This window comes from Pleurodeles waltl, chromosome 4_2, assembly GCF_031143425.1.
Source record: "Pleurodeles waltl isolate 20211129_DDA chromosome 4_2, aPleWal1.hap1.20221129, whole genome shotgun sequence".
NCBI classification, from domain to species: domain Eukaryota; kingdom Metazoa; phylum Chordata; class Amphibia; order Caudata; family Salamandridae; genus Pleurodeles; species Pleurodeles waltl.
The window spans coordinates 33,195,344-33,221,834 of NC_090443.1; the positions used below are offsets into that span (position 1 = coordinate 33,195,344).

At 44.5% G+C, this 26,491-nt stretch overlaps 1 protein-coding gene across 1 annotated transcript in view; it reads left to right on the top strand.

Annotated features, from left to right (window-relative positions):
* The window catches only part of DDX23 (DEAD-box helicase 23), a 140,530-nt gene that overhangs the window by 24,861 nt on the left and 89,178 nt on the right, over positions 1–26,491 (top strand). The window contains exon 5 of the mRNA XM_069230500.1: positions 670–735. Coding sequence (XP_069086601.1) covers positions 670–735 — 66 coding nt within the window. The remainder of the gene's footprint in view (positions 1–669; positions 736–26,491) is intronic.

Sequence of the window (26,491 nt, forward strand, 5' to 3'; positions counted from 1 at the left end):
TTCACCTCAAACCTGCCTCCAATATAAATACTGAATACTACTCCAATGTAGATCATGTATATATTAAACATGATCTACATGGAGGAGTATTCAGTACTTCTTACTGTAGAAGTTTGAAAGAAAACAGTTATCTGTTAACAATAGTTTTGCAGCTTGAAAATACTCAGGCTTCAGAAGCCACCTGCACTACATCCCTTTGAGGGACAGGATTGTTTTTTTTTTTTTGTCCCACACATTCACCGGTACACTAGGTTCTAAAAACGCGATCTAGAAATAGAGCACACTGGTGGGGTAGGACTGTGAAGGAGTCGATCTGCGTCTTAAGTGTGGACTTATTAGAAATTATTTTTAGCAGTTCAAGTGCAGACCCATTTAAGTGCTCTTAGGCAGATCCTGCAATTCACTTTTTTTCTTTTACATTAAATTGGGTGCTTTTTTCTAGCTAACCACAAGATGGCAGAAATATAGAAAGCATGTGAATCAAGAATATCTAAAATCTGCAAAGCCGTTGTCCCAGAAAAGTAACTGGCTTCTTTTGTGAATCTTTTACTTACCTCTTCTTTCTGGAGGAGCAGGTGAAGTGCTCCACAGTGGAACAGAAGAATGCGTAGAAGATCGAGGACCAGAGAATGATACACATTTGTTATTACTTTCTTCCTGTTTTTATAGGTGCAACCACTTTCTTTGGAAGAGCTTTTGGCCAAGAAGAAAGCTGAGGAGGAAGCTGAGGCAAAGGTGAGAGCTAAATTATAATGGACAGATACTTCTACCCTATAGTGAAAGTTCAATTATTTATTGTAATGTAATGTTCGATGGCATCTGTCGCTGTAGATACGCATGTTCTGCAATAGCTCGCCATCTGGTGTTGGGCCGGAGTGTTACAAGTTGTTTTTCTTCGAAGAAGTCTTTCGAGTCACGGGACCGAGTGACTCCTCCTTTTGTCTCCATTGCGCATGGGCGTCGACTCCATCTTCGATTGTTTTTTTTCCGCCATCGGGTTCGGACGTGTTCCTGTCGCTCCGAGTTTCGGAACGGAAAATTAGCTAATTTCGGAAGATTTTCGTCGGTATTGTTGCGTTCGGGATCGGCGTACTTAGATTCCACACCGCATCGAAGATCGAAGAGCTCCGGTGCCCTTCGGGGTAGTTTTTCGATCCTCCGTCGGGGCCTGGTCGGCCCGACCGCGTGCTGAAGAACGCCGATGGAACGGACCCCGTTTCGTTTCTGCCCCAAATGCCACAATAAATACCCCTACACAGACCAACACTTGGTCTGCAACCTGTGCCTGTCACCTGAGCACAGCGAAGACACCTGCGAGGCCTGTCGTGCGTTCCGGTCCCGAAAAACACTCCGAGACCGTCGAGCCAGAAGACTTCAAATGGCGTCCGCACCGACAGCCCAACGGGAGTTCGAGGAACAGGAAGAAGAAGGTACCTTCTCGTTCCAAGACTCAGACTCCGAAGGATTCGACGACACACAAACCGTGAGTAAGACGTCGAAAACCACACAAAGAAACATTTACAAGGCCCAGGGGACGCCACTGCCACCAGGCCATGGCTCCACCCATAAATTCGGTGACCGACCGTCGGCACCGAAAAAGGCCAAAACAGTGCCGAGATCGTCCGACTCCGGTCGAGACACCGGCACGCAGCCTTCTCGGGACCGAGAAAGTGCTGGAGACAAGCCTCGACACCGAGATGCCGGTGTGGACACGGCTCGACGCCGAGACAGCGGCACCGAAACAGATCGACGCCGAGAGGTTTCGGCCCCGAAAAGGAAAAAAGTCACCTCGGAGCCGAAAAAACACGCAGACAAAGTTTCGACGCCGAAACAAACTGCAAGCGACCCAGTTTCAGGCTCTTATACAGAAGAGCACTCGCTAACCTCCCAAATGCAAAAGCATAGGTTTGAGGAAGAGCTACAAGCAACTGATGTGGACCATACGCAAAAGCGTATCTTCATTCAGCAGGGGACAGGAAAAATAAGCACCCTTCCCCCCATTAGGAGAAAGAGAAGGTTGGAGTTCCAGACGGAACAAGCACCACAACCAAAAGTGGTTAAAAGAATTACACCACCACCCTCTCCTCCGCCCGTGATTAACGTTTCACCAGCACAAACTCCATCTCACTCCCCAGCTCACACCACCATGAGCCAGGGTGACCAAGATCAGGACGCATGGGACCTATACGACGCCCCAGTGTCAGATAACAGCCCGGAGGCCTACCCTACAAAGCCATCTCCACCAGAAGACAGCACCGCGTACTCTCAGGTGGTGGCTAGAGCAGCACAATTTCATAACGTAAGCCTCCACTCAGAACAGGTCGAGGATGATTTCTTGTTCAACACACTCTCCTCCACCCACAGCTCCTACCAAAGCCTGCCTATGCTCCCTGGTATGCTCCGGCACGCAAAAGACATATTTAAGGAGCCGGTCAAAAGTAGGGCAATCACACCAAGGGTGGAAAAGAAGTATAAGCCGCCTCCTACGGACCCGGTTTTCATCACTACACAGCTGCCACCAGACTCTGTTGTTGTAGGAGCAGCTAGGAAAAGGGCCAACTCTCACACATCTGGAGATGCACCACCCCCAGATAAAGAAAGCCGCAAGTTTGATGCAGCTGGTAAAAGAGTCGCAGCACAAGCTGCAAACCAGTGGCGCATCGCGAACTCCCAGGCACTACTTGCGCGCTATGACAGAGCCCACTGGGACGAGATGCAACATCTCATTCAACATCTGCCCAAGGACTTCCAAAATAGGGCGAAACAAGTGGTTGAGGAGGGACAGACCATCTCCAACAACCAGATACGTTCCTCCATGGACGCTGCAGATACAGCTGCACGGACAATTAATACATCTGTAACTATCAGACGGCATGCATGGCTCCGAACGTCTGGATTTAAACCAGAGATTCAACAAGCAGTTCTCAATATGCCTTTTAATGAAAAAGAACTGTTCGGTCCAGAAGTGGACACAGCGATTGAGAAACTCAAAAAAGATACGGACACTGCCAAAGCCATGGGCGCACTCTACTCCCCGCAGAGCAGAGGGAATTACAGCACATTCCGTAAAACGCCCTTTCGAGGGGGGTTTCGGGGTCAAAGCACACAAGCCAGCACCTCACAAGCAACACCGTCCACTTACCAGGGACAGTATAGAGGAGGTTTTCGGGGACAATATAGAGGAGGGCAATTCCCTAGAAATAGAGGAAGATTTCAAAGCCCCAAAACCCCTACTACTAAACAATGACTCACATGTCACTCACCCCCTCCACACAACACCAGTGGGGGGAAGAATAGGTCATTATTACAAAGCATGGGGGGAAATCACTACAGACACTTGGGTTCTAGCAATTATCCAACATGGTTATTGCATAGAATTTCTACAATTCCCTCCAAACATACCACCAAAAGCACAAAATTTAACAACACACCATTCCAATCTCCTGGAGATAGAAGTGCAGGCACTATTGCAAAAGAATGCAATCGAATTAGTGCCAAACACACAAATAAACACAGGAGTTTACTCACTGTACTTTCTGATACCAAAGAAGGACGAAACGCTCAGACCAATCCTAGACCTCAGAGTAGTGAACACTTTCATCAAATCAGACCACTTCCACATGGTCACACTACAAGAAGTATTGCCATTGCTAAAACTACACAACTACATGGCAACTTTAGACCTCAAGGATGCTTATTTCCATATACCAATACACCCATCGCACAGGAAATACCTAAGGTTTGTATTCAAAGGAATACATTACCAATTCAAGGTACTGCCTTTCGGATTAACAACCGCACCAAGAGTCTTTACCAAATGTCTAGCGGTAGTCGCTGCACACATAAGAAGGCAGCAAATACATGTGTTCCCATATTTGGACGACTGGCTAATCAAGGCCCATTCGTTCATACAGTGCTCAAATCACACAAATCAGATCATACAAACCCTCTTCAAACTCGGGTTCACCGTCAATTTCACAAAATCCAAAATTCTGCCACGCAAGGTACAACAATACCTGGGAGCCATAATAGACACATCAAAGGGAGTAGCCACTCCAAGTCCACAAAGAATTCAAAATTTCAACACCATCATACAACGCATGTATCCAACACAAAAGATACAGGCAAAGATGGTATTACAACTCCTAGGCATGATGTCATCATGCATAGCCATTGTCCCAAACGCAAGACTGCACATGAGGCCCTTACAACAATGCCTAGCATCACAGTGGTCTCAAGCACAGGGTCACCTTCTAGATCTGGTGTTAATAGACCGCCAAACTTACCTCTCGCTTCTGTGGTGGAACAACATAAATTTAAACAAAGGGCGGCCTTTCCAAGACCCAGTGCCACAATACGTAATAACAACAGATGCTTCCATGACAGGGTGGGGAGCACACCTCGGTCAACACAGCATACAAGGACAATGGAACGTACATCAAACAAAACTGCATATCAATCACCTAGAACTTCTAGCAGTTTTTCAAGCACTAAAAGCTTTCCAACCAATAATAGTTCACAAATACATTCTCGTCAAAACAGACAACATGACAACAATGTATTATCTAAACAAGCAGGGAGGGACGCACTCCACGCAGTTAAGCCTGCTAGCACAAAAAATTTGGCATTGGGCAATTCACAACCAAATTCGCCTAATTGCACAGTTTATACCAGGGATACAAAATCAACTCGCAGACAATCTCTCTCGAGATCACCAACAGGTCCACGAATGGGAAATTCACCCCCAAATTCTGAACACTTATTTCAAACTCTGGGGAACACCTCAGATAGACTTGTTTGCAACAAGGGAGAACGCAAAATGCCAAAACTTCGCATCCAGGTACCCACACAAACAATCCCAAGGCAATGCCCTATGGATGAACTGGTCAGGGATATTTGCTTACGCTTTTCCTCCTCTCCCTCTCCTTCCTTACCTGGTAAACAAACTCAGTCAAAGCAAACTCAAACTCATATTGATAGCACCAACTTGGGCAAGGCAACCCTGGTACACAACGCTGCTAGACCTATCAGTGGTACCCTGCATCAAATTGCCCAACAGGCCAGATCTGTTGACACAGCACAACCAAAAGATCAGACACCCAGATCCAGCATCGCTGAATCTAGCAATCTGGCTCCTGAAATCCTAGAATTCGGGCACTTACAACTTACCCAAGAATGTATGGAAGTCATAAAACAAGCAAGAAGGCCATCCACCAGGCACTGCTATGCAAGTAAATGGAAGAGGTTTGTTTGCTACTGCCATATTAATCAAATACAACCATTACACACAACTCCAGAACATGTAGTGGGTTACTTGCTTCACTTACAAAAATCTAACCTAGCTTTCTCTTCCATTAAGATTCACCTTGCAGCAATATCTGCATACCTGCAGACTACCTATTCAACTTCCCTATATAAAATACCAGTCATTAAAGCATTCATGGAGGGCCTTAGGAGAATTATACCACCAAGAACACCACCTGTTCCTTCATGGAACCTAAATGTTGTCCTAACTAGACTTATGGGTCCACCTTTTGAACCCATGCACTCCTGCGACATACAGTTCCTAACCTGGAAGGTGGCATTTCTCATCGCCATTACTTCCCTGAGAAGAGTAAGCGAGATTCAGGCGTTTACTATACAGGAACCTTTTATACAACTACACAAAAATAAAGTCGTCCTAAGGACCAATCCTAAATTTTTGCCAAAGGTTATTTCACCGTTCCATCTAAATCAAACAGTGGAACTTCCAGTGTTCTTTCCACAGCCAGATACCGTAGCTGAAAGGGCACTACATACATTAGATGTCAAAAGAGCATTGATGTATTACATTGACAGAACAAAAAACATCAGAAAGACTAAACAACTCTTTATTGCATTTCAAAAACCTCACGCAGGAAACCCAATTTCAAAACAAGGTATAGCCAGATGGATAGTTAAATGCATCCAAATCTGCTACCTTAAAGCTAAACGACAGCTGCCCATTACACCAAGGGCACACTCAACCAGAAAGAAAGGTGCTACCATGGCCTTTCTAGGAAACATCCCAATGCAAGAAATATGTAAGGCAGCCACATGGTCTACGCCTCACACATTCACCAAGCATTACTGTGTAGACGTGTTATCCGCACAACAAGCCACAGTAGGTCAAGCCGTATTAAGGACATTATTTCAAACTACTTCCACTCCTACAGGCTGATCCACCGCTTTTGGGGAAATAACTGCTTACTAGTCTATGCAGAACATGCGTATCTACAGCGACAGATGCCATTGAACTGAAAATGTCACTTACCCAGTGTACATCTGTTCGTGGCATCAGTCGCAGTAGATTCGCATGTGCCCACCCGCCTCCCCGGGAGCCTGTAGCAGTTTGGAAGTTACCTTCAATTATTTATATATGTATCATCTCAACCTTAAATAGGTGCATACTTAGTCACTCCATTGCATGGGCACTATTACTACAATTCAACTCCTACCTCACCCTCTGCGGGGAAAAACAATCGAAGATGGAGTCGACGCCCATGCGCAATGGAGACAAAAGGAGGAGTCACTCGGTCCCGTGACTCGAAAGACTTCTTCGAAGAAAAACAACTTGTAACACTCCGGCCCAACACCAGATGGCGAGCTATTGCAGAACATGCGAATCTACTGCGACTGATGCCACGAACAGATGTACACTGGGTAAGTGACATTTTCATTCTTTCACTGTGAGTACAGGCCTGTACTGCGCTAGCACTGCTAAAAAAAAAAGTAAGCCTTATTTTTCACAATAATGCCAATTTTGTATTGGCGGCTAATACTATAAAGTCAGTGGTTTCTGCTCTAAAATGTCCTCTTTTAGATAGTATCACTTCTGTTTGGGAATCACCACCTTCCTGTATTAGGAGCCTAGCCATTTTTTGTAATGTATTTGCAGCATTATTGTAAATCATGTTTTTTGTGCTTTCCTGCAAGGATTTGGTTTGCAACTCTTCAAATTACTTTTCTTTAAAGTATATGTTTGGGAACTGAGCATGCACAAACGGACTCAACCTATGAGTGTATTTTTCCTGCCATCAGGTTTGTAGCTAATATAATTTGCTTTATGTGGATAGTGCTTTGTGACTGGAAAAGAAGACCTTTGTTCCTTTTCTGGACCAAAGGGTAACCATTGGTGAAAGGTGGTCAGAGGTCAACATTGTCTTGGCGATGCAGGTTGTGTACTAATGAATGGATCAGGGTTAGGTTATGAAACATGTCTTTTTCGATTCTGCCGTTATCATTTATAGTTGGCACAGTTCAGTCGGCAACAGGTTTATATTTCTTGTCTTCCTGGATACTAAGATAAAGCCAATTGCTCTGTGAGTTAAAGATTTAAAAGGAAAAAGACTGTTGGTTTTCTTCCTATGTGTAGGGGGACTCCCTGTGTGGCAGAAAAAAGGCTGGGGTGAGCCAATTAGCACTAGAAGTAAATGAAAAATGTGAGTGTAATGGGGAAACAGTACAGCCCTTTGGGGACAGTTTGCTTGAAGAAAGAGGGTCATGGTCAGTTAGATTTAGAGTCCGATCATGGAAACTGCGAGTGAAGCAAATGTCCACCTAGTCCTAGTCCGTCATTCCTTTATTTTGATTCATTAGACTAATAAAAGGTACATACATGCAAACATATAAAACTTTTTTAGAAAATGACATAAATGTAATGAAGTAAAAACAAGTAAAATGCAGCTGAGAGTACTAAAATAAGTTAAGAAAAATCAACACACATACAGACTTGGCCATGCAGAATTAATACAGTCTACATCAAGGAACCCTCCCCTCAAGGCCTAAAATCTTCCTTCTAAAGTGCCAGATACCTGTTAAAAACTTAATTACAGCAAACACAACAGGGGCGCAAATACTAGTTCAACGAACCCTTAGCGTAGAATGAAAATCTCTAAAACCCAATAGATTACAGATTGGTTTGATCCAACGGGCCCGTTGTCTGTGATAGGCTATAGAAAAAATAAGGGGTGCTATATATTCTCTGGTATCGCACTTCCCATTGGACAAGTATCTGATATTCCAGAGTTGCTTTTCCAATTGCTAGTGAAAGCAAACAATGGAAGTGACCCTATTGGCCCTATTCTAAATCTCACATAAAGTGGTCGTGCAAAAGGCTGCGAAACAATATCAAGAAAAGACTCAAATTCAAACAAGCATTTTATTGATAGAAAACTATCGGCCAAACTGGCCGAGGGCAGATTGACTAATTTTTCTCCTTGGACAGAGTTCCAGTAAGCCAATTTAAGCGTCTGAATAGCATCTCTCGGGAGGTTTGAGGGATTTTACCAATACATTCTCAAGTTTTGCTTAAAAAGCTGATTCTTTACATAATAACACCAGGGAATTTTGTCGGTATGCATGCCCTCCTACAATTCTTTAAGCCGTCCCCTGTAAGGCTCTAGTTCGTCTGTCGGCCATACCTTTATCCAGTACTGCAATGGCCTCAAAGCAGCAATATCAACAATGGATCTTGCATTTAGATCTAGACGAATAGGGAGTGTTGGCATACTTTGGGGGATCTTAAGCATGATTTTGAAAAAGGCATTTGCAGCTTTTTGCAAGATATCCAAATTACAATGCCCCAAACTTCAGCACCATAAAGTTCTGCCCCACAGGCTCGGCTGCTTATAAATCTCCAGGGACAGAGAAATAGAAAAAATAGACGCTCTGCTTGCAAACTTTATGATAGGCCCCACTCAGTGCTTTGAAGCCATAGTGCCCTTCTTTAATTGGTCTAGCCATCTTTGTGAGTCCTCTAATCGAATGCCAAAGGCAACAAACAATCTCCCTCCCTCCAAGTCAACAGACCTCCACTTTATTGAAATTGGTAAATGCTTTACATAAAACAGAAATCCTCATAGCAAAAGCAGCTCTCCCGGCACAGCAGGAGAGCCAATGCTAAAATATTCACTGCACTTGGGTAAACTCGCCCCATAATGCTTTGCAAACATGCTTTTTCACAACATTTTTGCCCATAATGCAACCTGTGGTGGCCCTAGGACAATTAGACATTCACCAAACGTTCAGCATGATGCGCTCTTTCGGTCTAGGTTATCTTTGGGATCTCCAAATTGTTAGTGTGGACCCCAAAATAATAACTCCTCCCACCATTCACAGTCTTTTTAAGCATTTTCATGGTTGGAACGTTTGTTTTCCAGCTGGGAATAGCTTTTGTTTCTAGGGCCTTGTTTGTTATGTCCTATAGGTGTGCTACCCCTGAAAATATGTAATGCGCTATGTTCTGTAGGGGCTACATATATGGTTACTCTGCATTATTTATTGCCATTTTCTTTTTGTGTGGTTATGCCCTATAGGGAATAACTATATAGTTAAATGGCCTTGTTTCTTACAAATGCTATTTTTTGTGGTGTCCTTTACAGGATGTTCTAAATGTTAGTCGTATCAACATATTGAAATATTTGCGGTACAGAAACTTGCCCCATAATACTTTGCAGGACATTATTTTTACAAAACATTTTTGCTCATAACTCGGCCTTTGTTTTTTTTTTAATGGGGTTATGTGCTTTAGGGGCTAACAATATCGTTACTTAACCATGTTTCTAAAAATGATATTTTTGTTATGGTGCCCTCTAGGGGTGGTTTTGAGCATTACGGTCTAATGCCAAAAGCTTCTTTCTGATAAAGTTTTAAATGATAATTGTATATGTTTTAATAATTTCTCCTTATTACAATTGTGACTGTGATTCAGGCCAACTTAATACACTATGACTGTTTCAACACTCTTGATATGTTTTTTTTATTTTTGCCAGTATGGCCACCTCGTTTTCCTTAAGAGTAAAATCATTGATTAACCCTTCATCAATCCCTATGTTTGGAAGCATAGTTAAATAGCATTCTGCACCAGTTTGCTGGGGCTCTACTTTATAAAGGTCACTAAAATGAGAAACCCACTCTTCTGGGGAAATATATCAATCTGGTCTAGGTTTGTCACTGCACCTTTTTGTGACACTAAATACCAAAAGCGCTTACTATCTTTATCTCTTGAACCTGTTAGTATATTCGCCCAGATGGCCTCCTCCCATTGTGCCTTGCTTGCCATGATGGTGCTCGCATAAACTCGCCTCGCTTTAACTATTGATGGTCTAGTCTTCTGTTTGATCTCTTCTATAAGTTTGATCTTGGCATATCTGCCATTGTTATTAAACCATTCACTTACCCTCCCTATACTAGCACCCTTTTGCCTCCTAAATTGCTTCACACATAGCAATCTCAGACTATGGGAAAGATTCTCATGTGTGTCAATGATTTGACCAGGAGAAAAATCATGTTCAGTAAGTGCTGAAAGTTCACTGTGGACCACATTATGTAATATTACTACCAGATGCTCAGAGTGCAAAAAAGTTTCCAATTTAATTGGGGCGCTGATTACTAGATACCATCCTTGGTGTTATGATATCATAATTGCCCAACACCTTCTCCCGTTTTGGAGGTTATCTTATCCCAGTTTACCAAAATGGAAAAATGGTCACTGTCCTGGCGATCACCTATCCACAAATCAGTTATCTCATGCCAGATTCTCAAATCAAAAAGAACATAATAAGGCTACTGTAATTCTCCCTAGTAAAAGTGGGCTTAGCAGTACTGTCTGAGGGAAAACACCCATTCCTCGCTCTCAGACGATACAAGACCATTAGGTCTATGGTCTGGAGAGCTGATTCACTAATTTTAGACTGCTTGTGAGTTTTGGGGGGAAGAAATCTCCCAAAATCGATCTTCTTCCTTGATAAGTTCTAACTATGGAGGGTATGGTTCTAGACAGATGGTAAAATCACCAGCAATAATAATGCGGTACAAGGGGGACAGATCTGCCAAAAATACATTTAAGAGTCTAAGACTTTAGAAGTTTGGCGGAATGGAGTGGATCTATTATAGATGTTAACAAGCAAATAGGGGAGTGGGCGGGGGGGGGCAAACGTTCGGGGGTAAGTTGGGGGCTAGTATGTCAGTGGAGGTGATATGTACTTTCTTTATAATTAACCCAGGGAAACCTTTACCCTTACAATGGGGTACTCTTTCTCTCTCCCCCCCCCCCCCACACTTTCATTTGAAGGGATAGCCTCAATGCAGTAAGAAATGAAGCCCTGCCTGTATACATTTGAGATAGCCCAGTTCTCCTGGAATAGGCATTCATCAAAATTATCTATGTGCAAGACCCAGTCCACATCCTCAACCTTGCTCCTAATACCGGCGATATTCCAAGAAATAAAAGAGCAAGAGTGTAAGCTGTGGAGAAAAACCACAGAGCCAGGGGTTTCAGGCTTAGGGGAAATATCAAACCTGCCTAAGTCACCTTTTGTTATTACATTAGCATGAGTGAGGGAAAAACACTCTGTGGTGCATACAAATGACACAGATGAAATAGGTGGAACTGTAGCCTGGGGGTAATCGTGTAACACAGACCGGTTGGACAATCTACATCCGATAGTCTGTTTGTTAGAAATGGGGTCTCTAATTGGCAGTCTGTTTGCACTCTGTCCAAGTAGGAACCCTCACTCTAGTCAAGATAAGGGAGATACCCAGCTCACATTACCCCTGCTCACCCTCTTGGTAGCTTGGCACGAGCAGTCACGCTTATCTCAGAAGCAATGTATAAAGCATTTGCACATAACACACAGTAATACAGTAAAAACACTACAGAAGGACACCACGCCATGCCACTTTTAGAAAAATAGCCTATATTTATCTATGTATTAAAAAAAAAAAACGAGAAAAATCCCACATACAGAAATAAAGATATGAATTTTGCAAGAATTAACTTAAAAATACAGTTCCTTGAAGTTGATAGCTCCACATTGTGAACAACAAATCTATCATTTCATGCCTGCCACAGCATCGCGGGCCAGCTACAGTGTCAGGGAGACCCGCATACAGTACCTTGGAAATGTAGGGCGTTGTGATCCTTGCACAAGATCCGGAGGGTGGTGGGGGTTCTGGAGGTTGGTGCATGGGTCATTGGGCCCTTGAAGTCACACGTGCTGCAGATCGAACTCCGGTGATGATGAAGTCAGGAGCGCTGGCATTAATGGCGTCGGGGCTGCGGTGCGAAGTGGGACGATGCCATGTGCAGTGCCCACAGGTCGCGGTGCAGGCAGCGGCTCGGTTAAGGCGCGTTGCGGCATCGTGAGACCAGGGCTGCGTGTGAAGTAGGGCGGTGCGACATGCGGTGTCTCCAGGTCATAGTGCAGGCAGCAGGATCGTCGTTGCTGAAATGCTGTCGTTGGTAGGCCCAAGGCTGTGGTCTGAGGCGGGCTTTGTGCAGCACCCACGGGTTGCGGCGCAGACAGGGGTGTCTGTTGATGACACTGAAGTCTGGCGCTGGTGTCGGTGGACCGGGGCTGCAGTGCGGGACAGGGCGGTGCTTCATGTGGCTCATAAGTGGTGTCCACAGGCCACAGTGCAGGCAGCGGCATCGATGTCAGCGTGGAGCGTCATTGTGTGGGATGCCAAGACTACGGTGTGAGCAAGGCAATGCAGAGTGCGGGGCCCTCAGGTCACGGTCTAAGCAGCGGCTTGGTGGCAGTGTCTGTGAGACCAGGGTTGTGGTGCAACGTGGGGCACAACTCCGTGTGTCGTCATCAGGTCACAGTGCAGTCAGCGGCATCATTGATGGCATCACAGTGGTTTTTCTTCTGTTGTATCACAAAACACACAGTTCCCAGTGCTGTAGGCGGATGAAGCTGAAGTCTTTGATATATCCCGGAGACTTCCAACAGGAGGCAAGTTATACTCCAAGCCCTTTGAGAAACTTCACAAGCAGGATGCACAGCACAGTCTTTGCCCTCTGTAAGGCAGAAACAGCAACTGCAGGCCAACCCAGCAAAGCATATATAGCAAAGGGGCAGCACTCCTCTTCAGCTCTTCTCCTTGGCAAAGTTTCTCTTGATCCAGAAGTGTTCTAAAAGTCTGGGGTTTTGGGTCCACTACTTATACCCCTTTCTGCTTTTGAAGTAGGCAAACTTCAAAGGAAAGTCTCTGTTGTTCACAAGATCCTGCCTTGACCAGGCCTGGCCCAGTCACACTCCAGGGTGTTGGAGACTGCATTGTGTGAGGACAGGCAAAGCCCTTTCAAGAGTAAGTGTCTGCTCCTCCCTCCCCATCTAGTCCAGGAGACTCATCAGGATATTCAGCAATACCCCAGCTCCCTGTGTGTCACTGTTTAGAGGGAATTCACAACAGCCCAACTGTCAGTCTGACCCAGATGTGAAATACACAAGCAGGCAGAGGCACAGAATGATTAAGCAGGCAATTTCCCACTTTCTAACAGTAGCATTTTCCAACTGACAATCTAAAAACCAAAAGAAGTATTTTTAAATTGTGAGCTCCACATCTCCATCTGATCCACATGCGAGACTGCACTTAAAAGATATTTAAAGGCAGTCCACATGTTAACCTATGAGAGAGAGAGGCCTTGCATCAGTGAAAAACAAATTTGGCAGTATTTCACTGTCAGGACATGTAAATCACTCCAGTACATGCCCTACCTTCTAAATACTCTGCACCCTGTCCATGAGGCTACCTAGGACCCCTTTACATGTAGTAGTAAGGGAAGGTTTGGGCCTGGCAAGTGGGTACCCTTGCCAGGTCGACTTGGCAGTGCAAGGCTGAGCACACAGACCCTGCAGTGGCAGGCCTGAGACAAGTTTACAGAGCTACTCATGTGGATGGCACAATCAGTGCTGCAGGTCCACTAGTTGTATTTGATTTACATGTCCTAGTGTGCTTTACTAGGGACTTACCAGAAAATCAGATATGCCATTCATGGATAAACCAATCACCAATACAATTACATAGGGAGCACTTTCACTTTAGCACTGATCCGCAGTGGTAAAGTGCGCAAAAACAATAAACGAGCAAAAACAGATCAGAAAAAATAGGAAGAAGAAGGCGACAAGTTTGCAAAAAGGGCCATTCCCAACACTGTTATCTTTTGCGAGGGAGCCTTGGGTCTGGCTTCTCCATCTCAGGCCACACCCGATAGTGGACTTCCCTGGGTCCCGCTGCATAGAAAACTGTTGGCTTGGCCAGCTCCTTTTGAACAAGGTTTTGGACCCATTTGGAGACAAGGAATGAACATCCAAAGATAACCCTCCACAAGATCCAGGTTAGCCAATTTGATTTCTATTGTGTCCTATGAGTCAGCCCTCTCCGAGATGCTTACCATGTAATATGCCAGGATAAACAATCGATCCGCATTGCCTCACTTGCCTTATCCAATGTATGAGTCGGGTGATAATTTGAGCACTTTACACAGGTAGACTGTATGGCCTAGCTTGTAACCAGAATCAATTAGCCAAAATTTTGTTGGATTAGTAACTAGCACAGGTGTATAACTGCGAACATAATGTCTAGTGGAAAGGAGGGTCCTTCCTTTCCTGATGTCCTTTCTCTGCTCATCCAATGCAATCGGTTTGAATTTCAGGTAATTGGGTGCAGCCACCCTGAAGACGCTCTGTCGGTGTAGGGCTTCGAGAAGTGTGGCTACTCGCTATGCCAATAATTTTGGCCGAAGTTGCTCGCCCTGGCGCCTTAGGTATACGCAATAGAGCAGCAAGAAAGAGGAAACATTTATTTCCTAGGAATTTACTAATGTCGGACAGGTTGGAGCAGCAGGATTAGTTATTGAAATTTCCAAGTCCTCAAGAACTGCAAAACGATTTCAGCAAGGAACCTCATGAACAACTAGGTTACTATTGGTTGAGGAAATGGCAGCTTTGGTGGAGACAAGGCTCACATCCCTCTCTTGTGAACATACACCACCTATGTCCCAGGAGACGCTGCAACAAATTCAGCTCTAGTCTAATGGAAGACTTTTCTCTTTTTTTGGCTTGGGTTTGAAAAAGTCTGACACATATCCATGCTTATTCCCTGTGCCTGTGTCTTTCCTTTTAAGGATAGATTCCACCTCCTCAATTAAGGTGTTAATTTAGTTGGAGACACAATTAAATGACCTTGGAGCAGGCTTATGGGGGACTTTCAGGAACCAAGTTACCCCTCGACACACACTTTTTGCCTGGTATCTGATGTGATTTACACTGAAGGTGCACTGGGTTCCTGTTAACCAGGTCCCCAGTGCCAGATCTCTTTCCCAAAACTGCACTGTTGTTTCCCCAGTTGGCAAAACCTTTAGCACCCTCCATAAGTCCCTAGTAAAGCCAGGTCTCCAGTGCCAGATCTCTCCTAAAACTGCACAGTTGTTTCTCCTAAACCTTTTTTCGCACCCTCTTTTTTTTATTTTTATTTTTTTATTTTTTAGTCCCTAGTAAATTGTAGCCCTGGTACCTAGGGTCTGGGGTACTAAAGAGGGTCCCTAAGGGCTGCAGCACAAATTGTGCCAAGCTGAGGGACCCCTCACCAAGCACATGACAGGCTGCCATTGCAGGCTGTGTGCCTTGATGCAGACGAAAGTGAAAACATGACCGTGCCATGACCCCTAACCCTGCATGCAATATATGTAAGTCACCCGTCTAACAGGCCTTACAACCCAATGGCAGAGTGCATTATATTGCATGTAAGGGCATATCTGAACAAACATATATGCCTCTGCTATGTCTTTGTCAATGCTCAGACAAAGTAGGTGACCAGGGAAACCATTTTAAATGCATATGTTGGACAATGGTTAATACGAATTCCCCAGCTACATGATGGCTTCCCTGAAGATAGGGATGTTTGGTATCAAACGTCTCGTATTGGTGAACCCACACTGATGCCAGTGTTGGATTTACCAATGCATGCATCCGAAGGGTACTTAAGAGGTGCCCCAGGTCTGCTCGCTGACCAGTTTCTGCCAGTCTGCCACCTGAGACACTGTTCTGGACCCCTAGGGGAGTGCCCTCTGCTCTCAGAAGGTCCAGAACAAAAGCCTGTCCGGGAAGAGGGTGTAAGCCCCCAACCCCCCCCCCCTCCAAAAAAAACACTGGCATAACTGCTGCCACTTTGGCAACATGACAGGCAGGAACATTAGCTAGTCAAGTTGGCATGCCACCCCCAAGCTAGTATCACCCCTAAGGTTGGACACGATTATCTGAAGTAGACATCTTGGTGATGGCATACTTAGGGATTCTGGGACCGGGTTATGCCCACTTCCCACAGCAACTGGTCATACGGGGGCGTAGTGGTCCTAAGGGTAGAAATAGGGCATACGTTGGAATAAGATGAACAAGACAGAATTTAGTAGGAGATTATAGGAAACGCAACCTTCCCTCTTTGGTGATTCCAACGCTGATGCAGCAAAATATTCCATTTGGTTAATGCGGGCAATTGATATCTTATCCCCTCCAAGATATTTTAAAATGCAGAGGAGTCGGCCCCCAGCATCATTGTTTAGTCCCAAGCCTACAGTAATGAACAGGAGAAATTAGTCTGTAGGAAAGAAACAGATATAAAGTAATACTTAGGGAGTACAAAGCAATGATTTTAGAGAAGAAAACCTTATGTTAGGCAGATTAAATTAAGGCAGCTAAAAACTCCTTCAAAGAGCTTTTTAAAACAATTCAGGTGCTTTGTGTTATGGACAATGAGGGAAAGGCCGCATTGATCCTTTCGGATCTATTGGCGGCATTTGACGTAGTGAGCCATGCTGTCTTGAAAGATCGCCTGGGTGTTCTTTTCTCTCAGATAGGGAACAGTTGGTTATGTGTGAGGATTTTGATTCCTGGTGTTTTCCTCTGCTGTGTGGTGTCCCACCGGGGGTTGACGCTTAGCCCGACACGTTTTAATATTTATGTGGCTCCCTTGGCTAAGTTGATGAGGCCGTACAGTTTTTCAGCCATCACTTAGGCCGTAGTAACAATGACAAGTGTTGAAGAGTTGGCAAATCATTTCAATAAGTGCATGAGTGCAGTATTTAGCTGGATGAGTGACCACTGCCTAAAGCTAAACTATTATTAAACTAATTTAAACTAAAATGTTTTACTTTTTGGGAAGGGCACCTCCTTCTGGAATTTGACATGGTGGCCTCCATAACTCGGTTCTCTCCCCACGCCTATCTTTAAAGTAAGGGATCTAGGTGTAATCTTTGATATTGAGCTTTCATTCACTGATCAAATCAACAAACTAGTTTCATCTTGTTTTTTCCTGCTAAAAAGCCTTCAGAAAAATTTACAGTTTATTCCGGTTGAGTTACAGAAGGCAGTTATAATCTCTTTCGTGTTGTCCAGACTCGAGTATTGTAATCCCCTATATATGGTCATTCAACAAGGTTCTTTGAATAAATTGCAGAGGCTGTAAAATGCAGCACCAAAGCTTCTAATGAAGATCCCAAACATTTCAGTCGGTTTCCAAGGCTCTGGAGGAGCTTCATTGGCTTCAGCTGAGAAAGAGACTTGCTTTTAAAGCATTTTGTACAGCTCACAAAGCACTCCATGACTCTGGCCCAAATTATTTAAGGAAAAAATGTTCTTGGTACATTTCAAAGAGACACTTGCATACCAAATCCTGTTGTCATTTAAGGTGCCTGGGCAGCCTATTTTAAAAACGAGAAGAAAGAGATGAAGAAAGTTTCTTGGATAGGTAGAAGCTTTGTCTATTCCTCTTCAACAAAGGGTTTGTGGTGCTAATATCACCATCTTCCCAGCTTTCAGGAACAGGCAGCCTTGAATCAGAAAACCCAATTTTTGCAACACAGTTTTGGCATTTTACTGGGACGTACCCCATTTTTACTATTTTTGTGCTTTCAGCCTCCTTCCAGTTAGTGACGGAAATGGATGTGAAACCAATGCTGGATCCCAGAAAGCTAAATATTACTGAAAAGTAGACACATTTCTGAATTCAGCAAGGGGTAATTTGTGTAGATCCTACAAGGTTTTCCTGCAGAAAATAACAGCTGAAATAAAATAAATATTGAAATTGAGGTAAAAAACAGCAATTTTTTGCCACGTTTTACTTTGTAACTTTTTCCTGCGATGTCAGATTGGTGAAAGCAATATACCATTATGTCTGCTGGTTGCAGGGATATATGAGGCTTGTAGGTTCATCAAGAACCCTAGATACCCAGAGCCAATAAATGAGCTGCACCTTGCAATGGGTTTTCATTCTATACCGGGTATACAGCAATTCATTTGCTGAAATATAGGGATTGAAAAATAGGTAACAAGAAAACCTTTGTATTCCAAAATGGGCACAAGATAAGGTGTTGAGAAGCAGTGGTTATTTGCACATCTCTGAATTACGGGGTGCCCATACTGGCATGTGAAGTACAGGGCATTTCTCAAATAGATGTCTTTTTTACACACTGTCTTACATTTGGAAGGAACTTTTTTTTAGAGAAAGGCAATGGGCAATAACACTTGTTTTGCTATTCTGTGTTCCCCCAAGTCTCCCGATACAAATGGTACCTCACTTGCGTGGGGTAGGCCTAATGCTCCCGACAGGAAACGCAACATGGAAACATCACATTTTTACATTGAAACCTGACGTGTTTTTTGCAAAGTGCCTAGCTGTAGGTTTTTCCCTCTAGCTCAGCTGGCACATAGTGAAACCTACCAAACCTGTGCATTTTTTAAAACTAGACACCTAAGGGAATCCAGGATGGGGTGACTTGTGGGGCTCTCACCAGGTTCTGTTACCCAGAATCCTTTGCAAACCTCAAAATTCGGCCAAAAAAAGCACATTTCCATCACATTTTGGTGACAGAAAGTTCTGGAATCTGAGAGGAGCCACAAATTTCCTTCACCCAGTATTCCCCTAAGTCTCCCGATTAAAAATGGTGCCTCACTAGTGTGGGTTGGCCCCAAAACACTATCTGGACACATCAAAATTATCAAGTACAAAACTACCTGTTTTTGCGTGGGGCGGTCATCTGCGTTTTTGGTCCTGGGCTCAGCAGCCATTACGGGAAACCTACCAAACCCAGACATTTCTGAAAACTAGACACCCCAGGGAATCCGGGGATGTGTGACTTGCGTGGATCCCCCAGTGTTTTCCTACCCAGAATCGTCAGCAAACCTCAAATTTAGGAGAGAAAAAAAAAGAAAATCTAATTTTTCCCACATTTCTGTGTGGGATCACCGCACCGGGACAAATTTCCTACCACCCATAGTTCCCCTTAGTCTCCCGGTAAAAATGATGCCTCACTTGTGTAGCTGGGTTAAGTGTCTGTGACAGGGAAGAGCCAAAAACATGTCAAAATTGAAGGGGAACTAAAGAGGGTCCAAAAGGGCAGTTTGGAAAAAAAATATTTTTAGGCTGAGAAGTGGGGCATAATTTTTATCGGTATAGATGAGACAATGCTTGGTGGTAGGAAATCTGTTGATTCCTGCAGATTCCGGAAGGCTCCATCACAAAAATTTGGAAAAAGTGTGTGATTTCTATCAAAGTTGGAGGTTTGCAGGGCATTGTGGGTAAGAGAATGGTGCTGGGTGCATGTGAAGCACATCACCCTGGACTCGCCCAGATGTTTAGTTTTCAGATGTGTCTAGGTCTTGTGGATTTTTCTACATGGCAGCGTCCCAAAGCCCAAATTGTGCTCCCCTGATCATTCCAAGTGGGACGAATTTGAGAGTTAGCCAACCTCTCATGGCCCAAATGTAAAACCAAAATCCCAGATAATCAAATGCCCTCTTGCTTGCCGTGGGATAAGATGTTTTAGTCTGCGGGGGAGAGGTGAAAGACTGCTATCCGCTTCAGTAGGGGTGGAGGCGTAACCATGCCCATACTGGTGGGTAGCCACCACCACACTTGGCCACCACTAACTTTGGCCCCATTTATATGGGGGTGGGGGTGGGGGTGTGGCCATACTCCCACCCTCTTATTTTGAAAATAAAATTTTATGTGGTCTCTGGTGGGCTTTCTGCCTTCATTGGGGGCAGATATGGCCAATAGTAATGTGCCTCCATGGGGAGCGACCCTTGCAAAAGGGGCTGCCCCCCCCCTAAACAAAACACATACACACACACACACACACCAATCCCTGTTGCCTAAGTGGTTTCTGCCACTAATAGAAATAAGCTGAAATGGCCTAACAACAATTTGCTCCTTCCCTCCCCCACAGGGAGCGACCCTTTCCTAAGGGGTCGCTCCCCTTATCAATATAAATTAAGAAAAAATCCCTGGGCAGAACGGCCTCATTAATATAGAAAAGGCCTAGTAAAAAATTGCCCCCTAAGGGTCACTCCCCTTATCAATATATATAAAAAAAACAAAAAAACATCCCTGGTGCCTAATGGCTCCCTGCGAGCTCCAGTGCCTGGACGTATTGGTTACGGCGAGGTAACCATTACGTCAGCGGCACAGAACCAGTTAAAGTGAAAATAATTCCTATTTAAAAACATTCTCACCTAAACAAGTTTTTTTTTTTGTCTAAAGACCTCAACATATTTAAATATACCTGTTATTTTTATAAATTGGTGATGGTCTCCTTCTTGAGTCGTGTGTCTCATTTGACTTATTGTGTGTATTTGGAGATGTCTTGCACTCCTGTGTTAAGCCTAAAGCTCCTCGACCACACTACCCCTAAATAGAGCACTTTGGGATTGCATAGCATGCCTTGTCCACTCACTGGCGAGCCCTTGGATCATTTACACAGTATTCACATAAAAAAACAGCTTCCTACATTTTGTGATCAAGTAGAATAGGGTTTTGATGGTCTAGCCAAATAATGAGTACAATACATAGCTATTATTTGATATATATATTTTTTTCCAGTGAAAACTCAAAAGTAGATTGTATATTGTAGTTGACGAAGATACACCATTGGTCAGCCTCAAGAGTCTGGCACCTGGTGCACAATGATGATGTTTTCTGTTCTCACTTAAACAACCACAGTGGGATATTGGCCAGAACCCCTCCACTTAGGCAGCAATGGGGGGCCAAATTATGTGGCAAGGTTGACAAAATCGGGCTGCAAGTAAGGGCAAATTATATGGTATTTTACAGATAATCTATGACAGTATTATGTTGTTATTTTGGCATTGCTACACTTATTTATACTGTGTGGACAAAGTTGTGTGTCATTAGTCCCAGTTTAATACCTGAATACGCAATTGGCAACTTAAAGGTCATTAGTTAACCTTTGCACAGATCCATGTTTTAGTGCTATTTTAGTAACTTTCGTCTGTTTGAGCTAGAAATATTTTTTGGTCAACTCTGCAAATTGAGGGAAGTAGTGGATTATGTGGCAAATGGGACAAATCAATAGTTAATGAAGAAACTCCACCTCTGCAGAATCTCTGAATTCCAGTGGCCCAGAGTAAACAAAAATAAAGAAACAAGGTACAGAATGTTGGGTCTTTCATGTAGCCATTTGAAAACTGTTTTACCTAACCAAGTACTTTATTGATATGTCTATCAATATTTGAGCTTTAATTTCCGTGGACCAGTTAAAAGTGAAACTGTCGAGGTAGGATCCAGTTTCATTAACAAACCTGTGGTGTACAACACAGAAAGACTAGTGTACTCTGAAAAGGTCCGATTCACTGAATTGGTTTCTATTTTAAAGTTGCCAGAAAAAATGCAAATAAACAACACTTCTGTAATGAGTATATGTAAACCTTTGATTGGGAGAGATATCCTATTTGGAGCACACATACAAAAAGAGAGGGAGGGTAGTTTGATAGCAGATTCCCGACTATCGAACCAAATAGAATAACATTTGTCATCAAGGTTGGTTATCAGCAGAGAGGAGATCACCCTAAATCACTGTTCCATTTCATTGGATGGTAATTAAAGTAGTTTAGAAATGTCATACAGTGCTTTCTCTAGTCAGTGGAGTTTTCAATTTACCTTGCTTAGTTGTGGCTGTCAAACTTTTCAAGGTGACTGAAAATATTACTTTGGGACACATTTGGAATTTAATGAAGGAATAGGGCTTCTCTGCAATATCCGGGTACATTGATTGTGCAACTCCACTTGCCAGTGCTTTTCAACAATACCAGCAAAATCTATCAGACTTAACTCTTGTGCTGAAATAGCTTGTTGTAAGCCCAGCACAGTTGTCTCCGCTGCCAAATAAACCATGTTATAATGATTTCCAGCTTTTTAAATAAACCGATAGGAACTTGACAGGTCTGTATTCAAAACGAGTAGAGAAACCTTGGGAGAATCAACATTGTGACTGTACTCAAATTTGTAAAGTCAGCCATTTTGTGCTTGAGGTTTAGTCTTGGAAAAGTAACTGCTTTGAAGTTTCCATATTCAGATTTGGAGAAACAACATGCACAAATTGGGAAATGATGCATGGGACACGTACAATGGACTGGGATGCCTAAAAACAATTTTAACAGTACCTAATAAATTAATCTTATTGTGACTGACTAGGTGGAGAAGTGTGGCTCAATGGTTAGAGCGGCAGACCCTGAAGCAGAGATCTGGCTCAAGACCAGGGTTCAAGTCCCGCTTCGGCAGGTCTTGGGCTCAATTCCCCTTGACCAGATAATTCTCGCCTCGGTGCCTAATCTAATTCATGGGTCCCACTCTGCAACTCTGGGCAATAGCTTGCTTAATCTCCACAACGGCCCCAACAGCGCTTGGATGCCTGGCTTCACCCTGGGGGTGCTCAGGAGTGGGCGCCTCACAGGGAAAAGCCAGGAGGGGTTCCATAGCAGTATGAGTACAGCGCCTTGAGACCCTAACGGGTGAGTAATGCGCTATACAAGTGCTAATTTACATTTACATTTACTAAACTTCCACATATCATTCCTCTGTTCAAAGAGACACTCCGAAGCATGGCACATGAAATAAAGGAGACGGACTTTGTAGGAAGTTGGATCTGTATGTGCTATTTCAAAGTAAGGAATAGCATGCACAGAGTCCAAGGGTTCCCCTTAGAGGTAAGATAGTGGCAAAAAGAGATAATACTAATGCTCTATTTTGTGGTAGTGTGGTCGAGCAGTAGGCTTATCAAAGGAGTAGTGTTAAGCATTTGTTGTACATACACACAGGCAATAAATGAGGAACACACACTCAGAGACAAATCCAGACAATAGGTTTTGTTATAGAAAAATATCTTTTCTTAGTTTATTTTAAGAACCACAGGTTCAAATTCTACATGTAATATCTAATTTAAAAGGTATTGCAGGTAAGTACTTTAGGAACTTTGAATAATCACAGTAGCATGTATACTTTTTACATAAAACACAATAAGCTGTTTTAAAAGTGGACACTGTGCAATTTTCACAGTTCCTGGGGGAGGTAAGTTATTGTTAGTTTTCACAGGTAAGTAAGTCACTTACAGGTTTCAGTTTTGGGTCCAAGGTAGCCCACTGTTGGGGGTTCAGCGCAACCCCAAGGTCACCACACCAGCAGCTCAGGGCCGGTCAGGTGCAGAGGTCAAAGAGGTGCCCAAAACACATAGGCTTCAATGGAGAGAAGGGGGTGCCCCGGTTCCAGTCTGCCAGCAGGTAAGTACCCGCTTCTTCGGAGGGCAGACCAGGGGGGTTTTGTACGGCACCGGGGGGGGACACAAGTCAGCACAAAAAGTACACCCTCAGCAGCGCGGGGGCAGCCGGGTGCAGTGTGTAAACAAGCGTCGGGTTCTCTGTAGGTTTCAATGGGAGACCAAGGGGTCTCTTCAGCGGGGCAGGCAAGGGGGGGCTCCTCGGGGTAGCCACCACCTGGGCAAGGGAGAGGGCCTCCTGGGGGTCACTCCTGCACAGAAGTTCAGTTCCTTCAGGTGCTGGGGGCTGCGGGTGCAGGGTCTTTTCCAGCCGTCGGGACTTTAGGTTCAGGCAGTCGCGGTCAGGGGGAGCCTCGTGATTCCCTCTGCAGGCGTCGCTGTGGGGGTTCAGGGGGGACAACTTTGGTTACTCACGGTCTCTGAGTCGCCGGAGGGTCCTCCCTGAGGTGTTGGTTCTCCACCAGTCGAGTCGGGGTCGCCGGGTGCAGTGTTGCAAGTCTCACGCTTCTTGCGGGGAGTTGCAGGGGTCTTTAAATCTGCTCCTTTGAAACAAAGTTGCAGTTCTTTTGGAGCAGTGCCGCTGTCCTCTGGAGTTTCTTGTCTTTCTTGAAGCAGGGCAGTCCTCTGAGGATTCAGAGGTTGCTGGTCCTTGGGAAAGTGTCGCTGGAGCAGGTTTCTTTGGAAGGCAGGAGACAGGCCGGTAGGTCTGGGGCCAAAGCAGTTGGTGTCTTCCTTTCTTCCTCTGCAGGGGTCTTTCAGCTCAGCAGTCCTCTTCTTCTTGTAAGTTGCAGGAATCTAAAGTTTTAGGTTCAGGGAAGCCCTTAAATACTAAATTTAAGGGCGTGTTTAGGTCTGGGGGGTTAGTAGCCAATGGCTACTAGCCCTGAGGGTGGGTACACCCTCTTTGTGCCTCCTCCCAAGGGGAGGGAGTCACATCTCGAATCCTATTGGGGAATCCTCCATCTGCAAGATGGAGGATTTCTAAAAGTAAGAGTCACTTCAGCTCAGGACACCTTAGGGGCTGTCCTGACTGGCCAGTGACTCCTCCTTGTTATTCTCATTATTTTCTCCGGCCTTGCCGCCAAAAGTGGGGGCCGTGGCCGGAGGGGCCGGGCAACTCCACTAGCTGGAGTGTCCTGCGGTGCTGGCACAAAGGGGTGAGCCTTTGAGGCTCACCGCCAGGTGTGACAGCTCCTGCCTGGGGGAGGTGTTAGCATCTCCACCCAGTGCAGGCTTTGTTACTGGCCTCAGAGTGACAAAGGCACTCTCCCCATGGGGCCAGCAACATGTCTCGGTTGTGGCAGGCTGCTGGAACCAGTCAGCCTACACAGATAGTCGGTTAAGGTTTCAGGGGGCACCTCTAAGGTGCCCTCTGGGGTGTATTTTACAATAACATGTACACTGGCATCAGTGTGCATTTATTGTGTTGAGAAGTTTGATACCAAACTTCCCAGTTTTCAGTGTAGCCATTATGGTGCTGTGGAGTTCGTGTAAAACAGACTCCCAGACCATATATTCGTATGGCTACCCTGCACTTACAATGTCTAAGGTTTTGTTTAGACACTGTAGGGGCACAGTGCTCATGCACTGGTGCCCTCACCTATGGTATAGTGCACCCTGCCTTAGGGCTGTAAGGCCTGCTAGAGGGGTGACTTATCTATACCTGCATAGGCAGTGAGAGGCTGTCATGGCACCCTGAGGGGAGTGCCATGTCGTCTTACTCGTTTTGTTCTCACCAGCACACACAAGCTGGCAAGCAGTGTGTCTGTGCTGAGTGAGGGGTCTCCAGGGTGGCATAAGACATGCTGCAGCCCTTAGAGACCTTCCTTGGCATCAGGGCCCTTGGTACCAGGGGTACCATTTACCAGGGACTTATCTGGATACCAGGGTGTGCCAATTGTGGATACAAAGGTACAGGTTAGGGAAAGAACACTGGTGCTGGGGCCTGGTTAGCAGGCCTCAGCACACTTTCAGTTCAAAACATAGCATCAGCAAAGGCAAAAAGTCAGGGGGTAACCATGCCAAGGAGGCATTTCCTTACAGACTTCGTTTACAAACCTTGTAGAATACTGGAAAAAAATATTCAGTACTTCTCTGTGTTGATGACAAGATAAGTGAGCACCGGTGTAGAAACAAATTTCAAAGCTGCTGAAGAACCCATTTACATTAAAGATGATCTGTTTCTTAAGTTAAAGTTCACTCTGCTTTCAAGAGAGCATTTACTGGATCCAGATAAGCTAAGCTGATTGAAGCTGACTGTTTCTTTGGGACCAGTCATGAATTTCAGGATAGCCAATTTTTAAACTCTCTTAAGATCTTTGACAGACGCTAGTGGCAGACAGCAGAAGCGTTTGTAAGCACGTACAGTCTACTAGATGGCCATAGAAAAAGAGCAGAACAATTACTTGTATGCCAAACCATGTTTGGCACAGGCTTAGGTTGCTGCTTGATTGCTCAACACCAGCATATTATTCAGTAGACATGTGTAGGAAGTTGGCTCTGTGCACACTATCTCTTACTTTGAGATAGTATATACAGAGTCCAAGGATTCCCCTTAGAGGTTAATAGTGGCAAAATTTGATAATTCTAATGCTCTGTTTTGTGGTACTGTGGTCAAGCAGTAGGCTTATCAGAGGGTAGTGTTAAGCATTTGTTGTGCACACACAGCCAATAAATGAGGAACACACACTCAAAGACTTAACTCCAGGCCAATAGTTTTTATATAGAAAAATATGTTTTCTTAATTTATTTTAGAGTCACAAGATTTGAAGTAAATACATAAAATGCAAGATACTCCACGCAGGTAAGTAGGGAACTTTGAATTAAAGCAGTAGTACACACAGTATATGTTTAAATGGCAATAAGCTATTTTAAAAGAGGACACAGTGCAAAAATCAACAGTTCCTGGGGGAGGTAAGTATGGTTAGGTTTTGCAGGTAAGTAAAGCACTTACACAGTCAGTCTCCTGGGCATAGGAAGCCCACCGTTGGGGGTTCAAGGCAACCCCAAAGTCACCGCACCAGCAACACAGGGCCGGTCAGGTGCAGAGGTCAAAGGAGGGCCCAAAACACATAGGCGTCTATGGAGAACAGGGGTGCTCCGGTTACGGTCTGCTGGCAG